We start from the raw sequence: 10,294 nt of genomic DNA on the forward strand, positions 1-10,294 counted from the left end.
TACACCACACTAACTCTACACATTCTCACGGTCTAGATCACACTTCTACCAGCATTTCTAACCCCATTTTACCCTATCGGAAATGAATAATAACTTCAGGACAGAATTTAGGTTAGGTTAGGTTTCCCCAGCCTAAAACCGCGCTTTCCCAGGAGGTCCCCAAGCTTGTTAGACATAGGGAAAAAGAAATATAAGATAGGCTATATTGTTGAAACTGCAAATTTACCAACTGAGTTTTCCCAATCTAGATAAAAATTTCAGAGGGCAAAACATGAACTAGTAATGTGTGTTGGCTTCCTTCCCTTCTGGTCCCAATACAACAGCTCACCTTCACACTCCGAGGCATATCTCACGCCATACTCCTCCTCCTCTATGTTCTTCTTGCCCCTCACCGCCACGGACAGCAAGACAACCGCCACGTACACCCACCAGAGTCTCATTGTGGTAGTGGCGGCGTGGTGGCTGACAGCAGGAAGTTGTTTTGCCGACACACTGTATCATTGTCAGCAGCAGTTGATGAATACTGACACTCGCCTTTTTAACGGAGTCTTTCTCTTTTTTTTTTTTTTTTTTCTTCTTCTTCTTATTATTATTATTCATTGCTTCATTCCTACTTAAATTCACTGTTTTTTTTATTTTAGTCTCTCTCTATGTGTTCATATTTTGTGTCTATCATAGATTCCGTTTTCATATCATGTACTTAATGTTGTTTTTACTGTTCTGTTTTCCTTGCCTTCATCTGTCCCATCCATTCCCATAACCATGACTTGTTGGCTACATGTTCTCGGCAGACCGCTGAAAGACATATCGAAGCAGGAATGGCAGTGATTACGGTCTAATTCTTTAATTGGCATGCCCTTCCTGTCTGTCAGAGGAACTTCCTCTTACCTCCACTTCCCCCTAATAGATTGATTCGTCAGTACTTTCTGTTCCGTTATGAATTATTAGTCACACCAGTTTGATCGGTGGATATATGATGATGTTACTCACTTTCAATTGACAATTTGACATTTCCTTCAATCTCAGAGTATTTACTGTACCATGTAACATTGGTTCTACAGTACAGCTCTTCAGTCCCCCTCCCCCTTCCTCCCCCCCCTCTCTCTCTCTCTCTCTCTTGACTCAATAGTGCACCAACTTGAGATTTACAATAAAAACAAATATTTATCTGTAGACTGCTTGTATGGAAGCCAAGGTCTCTAACTAGCAAGATCATGGATTCTCAAACTGGGATTTGCAAAATTCTAGGGATTCATGTGAAGATATCCAGGGGTACTTAGATGGCTGATCTAATACTTTCCTTTGCAATACCATTGCATATCGAGTTAGTGTCAGTCACTAAATTAACATTCTGTTTGATGTCAGATCACTGAGGGTTCGGGTAAATGGTCTTATAACTCAGGGGGTTCTTAATGAGAAAAAGGTTGAAAATCCCTGCGCTAGATAATGTAACTCATAACATAACATAACATAACATAAATAATAGGATAACAAAGGGCCACCAGGGCCCATCTAGGTTATCCTGTATCAGTCGCACAGCGACCTCGTCACCAGAAGACAAGGATTTTCAGGGCCTTTGTTGCCTCAGTCACTGCAAGGATTTCTTCCTTGCTTTGGGATCAACTTTTGATGTTTCACCTCAGTCTAAACTCTGATTGATATTGTTTTGTAGGTTTTATCATAAATAATAAAGATTTTGAAAACAAAGTATTACCATTAGAAATGTGTGATTTATTATAAAAACTAACACTCTTACATCATAAAATAATCTAGAAAATCACTTAAGAAAGTTAAATCATTTGGATTTATACCCTTTTACAACTTTTACAACTTTTCTATGATGAATCCATAAACTGAATATCAGTTAATATGTACAATTTTTTGGGCAGTGGTTTTGGCTGAGGAGACAACACCTTCACCATCTTGGTCTCTTCATCAACATCTAACCTGCAAGGAGAGGATTACCTACATTAACTGTGTGTTTTCATGTAAGAGAAAGAAAGGAAACGAGAAGACCACTGCATACAATACTACTCCTAAACAAGAGATGCACACATGTGCCTCACCAGCCAGCCACACACATTTTTTGAGCATTTGAGTTGTATTATGGCCAGGTTTCATTTCATACATCTTTAGACACACACACACACACACACACACACACACACACACACACACACAAGCTCTGAGCTTGTTCCGTAGGGTAACGTCTGGCTGTCTCGTCAGAGACTGCAGAGAGGACAGAAGAGGAGAAGAAAGAGTTTTTCTGGAGAATCTTGGATATGAGACTGAGGAAGTGGTTCATAACCCAGAAAAGTACAGCAAGAAAGGACTAAAGAAACTTACATATGAGCGAAATGTAATGTATTCCAACATAAATGGAGTGATATCGGGGATTTTAGAACTCAACGATTACTTGAGGGACAAGAACCCAGATATTGTGGGTCTTACTGAAACAAAACTGAGAGAGGAGAAGACCTGATGAAGGTTGGAGAAGGAAATATAATGTTTGGAAAAGAAATAGAGTAGGTAAGATGGGAGGAGGAGTGATGTTGCTGGTTAAAAAGATATAAAGGTGGATCAAGTGAAAAAGGTATGGGAAAGGCAGAAGTGCTAAAGATCAGAGCAGAAACTAATGAAGGAAAAAGAGGCACTACATAGTGGTGTACGTACCACCTAAGACAAATGCATGGTCAGTACAGGAATATGAAGAAATGATAAGTGATACAGGAACATGTCTGGAAGAAATGTTGGGTGGCTGTGAACGAACTATAATGATGGGAGATTTTAATTGTAAAGAGGTGTGTTGGGAGGACTGGTCAATGGAAGGATCAGAGACAACATGGGAAATACACTATTGACACTGGCAATGGAAAATGTGTTAACTCAGTGGGTCAAAGAAGATACTAGGTTTGGAGGAGAGGGAGCATCGTCAAGACTGGACTTGGTCTTTAGTACAGAGCCAATGGTCATTGAGGAGATGAGGGTGGAGTGCCCTTTAGCAAAGAGTGATCATGCAGTTTTGGAGTTCAAGGTGATAGATGAAGAGAAATCTAGAAGAAATGAAGAATATAAAGTGGGAAGATGGAATTATGCCAAGACAGATTTTGGAAACCTAAAGAAATTCTTTCAAGAGACAAATTGGATGAAATTCAAGAGTGCTAAGGAGCAAATGAAAAGTGGAAGGAATTTATAAAAATATACAAAGAAGGTGAGAAAAATTTGTACCAATAAGACAACATAGAGAAGTTGGAAAGCAGGACTGGTTTAACGATAGATGTGAAAAGGCTAGAACAAGAAAAGAGGATGCATGGAAGAGGTGGAGAAGGAAAAGACGGATTAAGCAGTGGGAAAGTTACAAAAGAGCAAGAAATGAATATGTGTTGATTAGAAGAGAAGAAAGAAAGAAACAAGAAAAGGATATAATTGATAAATGTAAAGACCAACCAAGGCTTTTTACAGACATGTGAACAACAACATCAAAAATAGAGAAAGTATTGAAAGTTTAGAAGTAAATGGAGTATGCAGTGAAGATCCCAGGAAATGGCAGAGGCTATGAATGGATGCTTTCGGAAGGTATTCACAAAGGAGACTGCTTTTGACAAACCACTGGTAATGGAACAGAAAGGGATTATGAAGGAGTTTCAAGTAACTGTGGAGGAGATCAAGAACATGATGGGGAGTTTAGAAGTGAGAAAAGCTGTGGGACCTGATGGGGTATCAGGATGGATTTTAAGAGAATGCAGGGAGCAATTGGCAGAAAAAGTTTGTGAAGTAATTGATGCCTCATTAAGGGAAGGTGTAGTGCCCCAAGACTGGAAAAGAGCTAACATTGTCCCAATCTATAAATCAGGTAACAAGAGAGACCCATTGAACTATAGACCAGTGTCACTTACAAGTGTGGTAGCTAAGATGTGTGAGAGGGTGGTGAAGAATAGATGGACAGACTTCTTGGAGAAAATGACATACTTTGTGAGTGTCAATTTGGTTTTAGAAAAGGGCGTTCATGCACGACAAACCTGATATGTTACTATTCGAGGGTGATAGATGTAATACAGGAAAGAGATGGTTGGGCTGATGGAATATATCTGGATTTAAAAAAGGCCTTTGATAAGGTACCACACCAGAGACTGATCTGGAAACTTGAAATGGTAGGAGGAGTGCATGGCAGTTTACTAAAATGGATGGAAGACTTTTGGTAGGAAGAGAAATGAGAACAATAATTAAGGACAGACCATCAGAATGGGGATTGGTGGAGAGTGGAGTTCCACAGGGATCAGTGTTGGCACCAGTAATGTTCGCAGTCTACATAAATGACATGGTGGATGGGGTGTCCAGTTATGTGAGCCTATTTGCAGACGATGCAAAATTGTTAAGAAAAGTGAGATGTGACAAAGATTGCGAACTACTCCAGGAAGACTTGGACAGAATATGGAAATGGAGCTGTACATGGCAAATGGAGTTCAACACGACAAAATGCAAGAAAATAGAGTTTGGCAAGAGTGAAAGAAGAATCAGGAGTATGTACAAGATAGGAAATGAAGACATAAAACCAGTCATGAAGAAAAAGACCTTGGGGTGACAATTACCAATGACCTATCGCCAGAGAGACATATAAACAAAATAATTGGAGAAGTATTGAACTTATTGAGGAACATAAGAGTGGCGTTCAGTATATCTAGATGAAGAAATGATGAAGAAAATAATTACTGCAATGATAAGACCGAGGCTTGAATATGCAACAATACAGTGGGCTCGAACTTAAAGAAACACATAAGGAAACTAGAGAAAGTACAGAGGGCTGCAACGAAAATGGTGCCTGACTTAAGAGATTTGACTTATGAAGACAGACTGAAAAGAATGCAACTTCCAACCCTGGAAAACAGAAGAGAAAGGGGAGACCTGATAGCAATATACAGAGTGATGATTGGCATGGAAAAAATGGATAGGGAAGATCTGTGTATGTGGAATGGAAGAATGTCGAGAGGGCATGGGAAAAAACTAAAAATGGCCACTTATAGGAGAGATGTGAAAAAATATAGCTTCCCTCATAGAAGGGTGGAAGCATGGAATAGTTTAGACGTGGAAGTGGTCAACGCAAGGAATATTCATGATTTTAAGAAAAAGCTGGACATTAATAGATATGGAGACGGGACAACACGAGCATAGCTCTTTTCTCGTATGTTACAATTAGGTAAATACAATTAGGTAAATACACACACAAACACCAAAGGATGGCGAGTGACTCACACACAGATGAAGCCGGCCACGTTGGCGGTGAGCAGCTCCTCCGGCTCGTTGGCCAGGCTCACGGCAAGGATATGGTGCTTCAGCTTCACACCTGAACAGTGACAAGGATCATTCAACTACAACAATAAAGGAGTCAAAATTGAACTCATTCATTAATACATTGGGATGCATTATTCAGCTACAAAGAACTTCATAATTCATTTGGAATGGTTTTCAATTTGAAGACGATGAGTAACATCACAGAGTCTATTCCCATTAGGCACTGAGTCATGGGGTGACTACATCATGCATTCAAGATGGAGAACAGCTGTGCCCCCCAGCAGTGTGTCTAAATCAAAGTTTGCAAAGTGAGACTCAATTTAAGGTCAAAATCATGAAGAGATCTGTGGTCTCACATTTTCTTGCAGTATAACTTATGGTATACACACACACACTGCTGCATACAAGTCTATTTTTTTTTAACAAAAACTTTATTATGTTTGTTTCTTTGTTAACTGGAGATATTGATGACTGAAACCATACAATAAAGATAAACAGTCACTTAAAATTTACTGGTACAAGCTGCTTTAAAAGGTTACTAAGCAGGAACAAACATATGCCACTAACTCGCTGCCTCTCACTGTTTGCTCCTCACCTGGCTCGACTGGCACCAGCTTTGTCATGTGGTCATCCACTTTCATGTCTGCCGGCATGCAGGAATCTGGCAAGGCTGGCGCCCCAATCTTGTATATCTGGAAGTGTGACATCTTGACCTCAAAGCTGTGTGGGTGGTATTTGGTGTGAAGGCCGTAGTAGTACTCACGGATGCGGTCGTCGCGGGTGGCAGCTCGCATGGCTTGGGTGCCTTCCACTACCTGCAAACACTTACTGTCTCACAATGCATCCCTCACAACATGTTCTGGAGTTTATCTGATAATTAATATTTCTTATATATTACTCTGTCCCACTCTTTGTATACACCATGGTAACAGTGAAAAACTAAGGTAAGTTTTTTGTCTGTATGTGTTAGAGAGAGAGAGAGAGAGAGAGAGAGAGAGAGAGAGAGAGAGAGAGAGAGAGAGAGAGAGAGAGAGAGAGAGAATAGTATTCATAGAATTTGTAATTATTATCATGAAAGCTATACTCTAATTTTACCAAAGACACCATAAGTCTCTTCAGACCAAAATTAGACCAATTTCTTAATAATATCCCAAAATCTGTAGATTCACTAATATAATTCCACGTTTGGTGATTATGACGGTGTTATAGGAGATCTTGGCAGTTCAGTGCCTGATCACCATGATCACACAACTCAGGAGACACACTGACCACTCACCCCACCACTCTTGGGAAGAAAGACCACCTTGATGAAGGGAATGTCCCGCACCAGCTCATTGTACAGACGCTCCTGGTCCAGCACAATGATCACATCCACCTCAAACGCCTGCGCCACATGAGTCAGGCTCTTGTAACCCTCGTCCTTCACCCACCCACACGTGTTGATCACCACCCCTGACGCTGCCACTGAACACACAATGGGAAAACACACAAGTGAATGCAGGTATAAGTGGATTACTACAGTGCTGTACACAGAACCACACAATATATCCATCTACAAACTATGCCGCCAGTCCCTGCATGGGGTGGCCCAGAGCATCACCACACACTCACACACACACACACACCATCATCACACACTTCCTTCCATCTCTCTGCTACATTCTCTCTTTTCCTTCTCAGCCACTAACCTTTCCTGTTCCGTGCCATCTTCTCCTGGATGGTGGAGGCCATGCGTGACACCAGGATGTTGTATAGTGTGGGGTTGCTGGCTGGTGTGAGGTGGCCAAAGGTGTACACCAGTGGGGCCTCCTGGGAGAAGCCTTCACCCACAGAGGCGGCCCGCTCCACCAAGAGTGCACCTGCAGGAACCTTTGTTGTCAGAGGATCAAATGCTTTAAGCTTTTTTTTCATATTAACAGAAGTGAAGGATCTCACTGAAGGAAAAAAATTGAGATGAAATTCTCTGAAAGCATTAACTTCATAAATAAATATCATCAACATACCTAATTATAATTTTGAAAGCCTCCAAACAAACTTACCTTGTTATCCTGATGATAATGTTCACCTAATTAAATAAAATTTGGTTTCTTAGACAATATCATGAGATCTTTCCATTATAGACATATAGCCTTCGCAGGACACAATCTCTCTCTCTCTCTCTCTCTCTAGATATTTTTAGGGTGTGGGCTTGTGTCCCTGATGCAGTGGATACTCACCAATGGTGCCAGGGATGGAGATGGCCCCCTGGCCCACATCCAGGTCCACAAAGATAGGTCGCCGGCCCATCCGCACACCATAGTTAAGCAGAATTCGGCACAGAGTTGACTTGCCCACAGCACCGGGGCCCACCACCATGGTGACGGGGCCGCGGTTCTTCTCGCCTCGATTTAGACCCTCGTCAGCATGTTTCCTGAGCCGCTCCAGGCAGGCATGGGTGTTCAAGTACATCACCTGCAGGCATGGCACAATCTGTCTTTACCTACACTGAGAGGGAGGGAGGGAGGGAAGGAGGGAGGGAGAAAGAAAGAAAGAAAGAAAGAAAGAAAGAATTGAAGGAAGGAAGGAAGGAAGGAAGGAAGGAAGGGAGAAAGGGAGGGTAGGAGAGAGAGAGGGAAAAGCAAGGAAGTAAGGAAGATTCCAAAGGCTGACAAGGAGGAAAGCATTAATATCATTATCATGCATGTCCTCTGATTCATCAAGCTACATTCGAGGCACAGTAAAAAGAGTGGGCAGTAAAATTCTTATAAAATCTAACTCCTCGTACATCTTTAGCTTGGACTGTGAAAGTTATGAAAAATTAATCCTGAGGAGTGGTGGTGATGGCTGCAGCTACACACCAGAGAGGATGACACAGGACATCAGGAGAAACAAGAGAGAGAGAGAGAGAGAGAGAGAGAGAGAGAGAGAGAGAGAGAGAGAGAGAGAGAGAGAGAGAGAGAGACCACAAAAATACAACACTGATCTGGAAGGATAAGAGGAAATAAGGATTCTTGTGCCACATGTAACCCATCAAGAGTTAGAGAAAGTAGGCAATAAGACAATCTAGATGACGCTCCAAGTAGTAACAAAGAGGGGAGGGTGAAGGGGCTGGCTGCAACACCTACCATGGGCGTCTCCTTAGCAATGTAAGTACCCTCTGTGTTCCCTGTGAGCTTGAGAGTACATCCATGCCAGGTGTAGACGGCAACCTTGGCTCCAGGGTAGAAGGTGTACGGTTTGTCTGGTGCCAGTTCAGTGCCAAACATTTCTGCCTTGCCACTAATCAGCTGCAAGGCAAAGTCATTTCACCAACTTTACAATTTCCATTTTTTCTACATAACATACATAATAATACGTAATGTGATGACTTCCTACGATTTGACTTCTTTTAAGAGGGAGGTTTAGAGACATTTTTTCTGGATTTTTGGCTAAGTCTCTTAATCTTTTAGGGAACTGGCAATCAAGTGGGCATTTTCTTTTTCTTTTTTGTTGTCCTTGGCCAGCTTCCCCTATTCCACAAATAAAGTAGTTATAATTCTTGTCTGGAACACTTTTTGGTTTATGTGCATGTTGAACCTCAAATCGTAACACTGACAGAAAGAAAAAATATACACAGTGCAGGTACAGTATATGCAACACAAGATACAGGAAGACTGGACTCAAGGCTTCTGGGATACTGACACTTATTATTGCATTCATGAACGATAAACTGAAATGTCTTCCCTTATTCTCTTTAGTACCTGAAGAAAGGAGATAAATTCTGTCACCATTAATACACTTCCTCTAACTCTTCTGCTCTTTTACTAGTGTGGTAAGAAAAAACATGGCAACACCTGTATCTTTTTTTTTTTCCAATCCATACATGGAACTAATCAAGACAATGGCTCAACAAGTAAATAATAACAACTTTTACATCTTGACAATGGCAGATGAATAACACTTGAGATACAAACCTTAAGGTCAACTGTTTCCTTCTTGCTCTCCACTTCAAAGCGCAGCTCACAGTCCTGCTCCAGCTTGAACTCCTTCTCACCCATGGTGCCGCTGTTCACTCCTCAGCTGATGAGAGGCAGGACACACAGCAGAGGAGGCACCGCGGGACACAGTCTGTCGGGAGCAGAGATAGATTTAAGAGGTAAAATTAAAAGCATACTGTCACTAATTCTGATACTGTTCACAAAGCTTATACTTTGCACCACTGACCAAAAGAAGAATGATGGGAAACTTTTCCTCCACACACTTAAAAAGTAATAAATAAATGAAGTAATAATGATCTGCTATTTGCTAAGTAGTCTAGATAACAAATATGTGAAACATCACTAAACTGATCACTAAAACAGCCATGAGTAGCTTGGAGCAGACTCTCTCTAAGGCAGTGATTCCCAACCTGTGGTACACATGCCACTAGTGGTACGTGAAGGCCTTCCAGGGGGTGCATGAGAATATTCGGGATCCTATATGATTTCTAGTTATACCTATTAAATTAATTCATTTCACAAAAATCTCATTGCCTTACACAAGGTAATCTGGCATCGATCAGCTGGTGGAGAAAAACTGATGCATCCCTCCCATTAAATAGAGTTGTGTTCCTTGTTAGTTGATTTGTGTGTTCCTCTTGTGAATAAATTGATATTTACTGGAAGAGTTTTTCATTTTTTCAGGAACCAGGTGGAACTACCACACCTCCAAGTAATACTCGCTAAGGAAAAGTTTGAGAACTACTGCTCTAAGGCAACATGAAGAGGCTGGTGTATCAGGCTATAGTGGCGTGCTACTCACCGGCGCCTGGAAGCAATACTCGTGCGCCGACACCTCCTCCTATGCCCCGCTGGTACTGGATCTCTCTTGGTGCTGTGGTGAGCTGCCTGGCGTGTGTCTGGGTGTGGTGTGTGACTGTGTGGGGTGAATACTATGAAAAGCAGGTGGTGTGGTGAAGTGTCTGGCTGTGGCTTACACTTTGTTTATGTTTTCCTACACTCAGACTGACACACGAACAGACAACGTTGGGAGGCAGTCTTTACAACGG

At 41.6% G+C, this 10,294-nt stretch overlaps 2 protein-coding genes across 2 annotated transcripts in view; both read right to left on the reverse strand.

Moving 5' to 3' along the window:
- The window catches only part of LOC123505161 (protein canopy 4-like), a 9,783-nt gene extending 9,282 nt beyond the window's left edge, over positions 1 to 501 (reverse strand). The window contains exon 1 of the mRNA XM_045256306.1: positions 329 to 501. Coding sequence (XP_045112241.1) covers positions 329 to 440 — 112 coding nt within the window. The 5' untranslated portion in view covers positions 441 to 501. The remainder of the gene's footprint in view (positions 1 to 328) is intronic.
- A 1,209-nt stretch (positions 502 to 1,710) lies between these two features.
- Positions 1,711 to 10,294, reverse strand: LOC123505160 (protein CLP1 homolog). Its single transcript, XM_045256305.1, has 9 exons — positions 10,048 to 10,294; positions 9,222 to 9,375; positions 8,394 to 8,555; positions 7,506 to 7,740; positions 6,978 to 7,148; positions 6,566 to 6,753; positions 5,885 to 6,104; positions 5,251 to 5,341; positions 1,711 to 1,947 (listed from the first exon to the last, which is right to left on the reverse strand). The coding sequence occupies exons 2-9, from the start codon at positions 9,303 to 9,305 to the stop codon at positions 1,836 to 1,838; spliced, it is 1,263 nt and encodes a 420-aa protein (XP_045112240.1). The 5' UTR covers positions 9,306 to 9,375; positions 10,048 to 10,294; the 3' UTR covers positions 1,711 to 1,835.

The sequence above is a fragment of the Portunus trituberculatus genome, chromosome 17 (assembly GCF_017591435.1).
Source record: "Portunus trituberculatus isolate SZX2019 chromosome 17, ASM1759143v1, whole genome shotgun sequence".
In the NCBI taxonomy this organism is placed as follows: Eukaryota; Metazoa; Arthropoda; class Malacostraca; order Decapoda; family Portunidae; genus Portunus; species Portunus trituberculatus.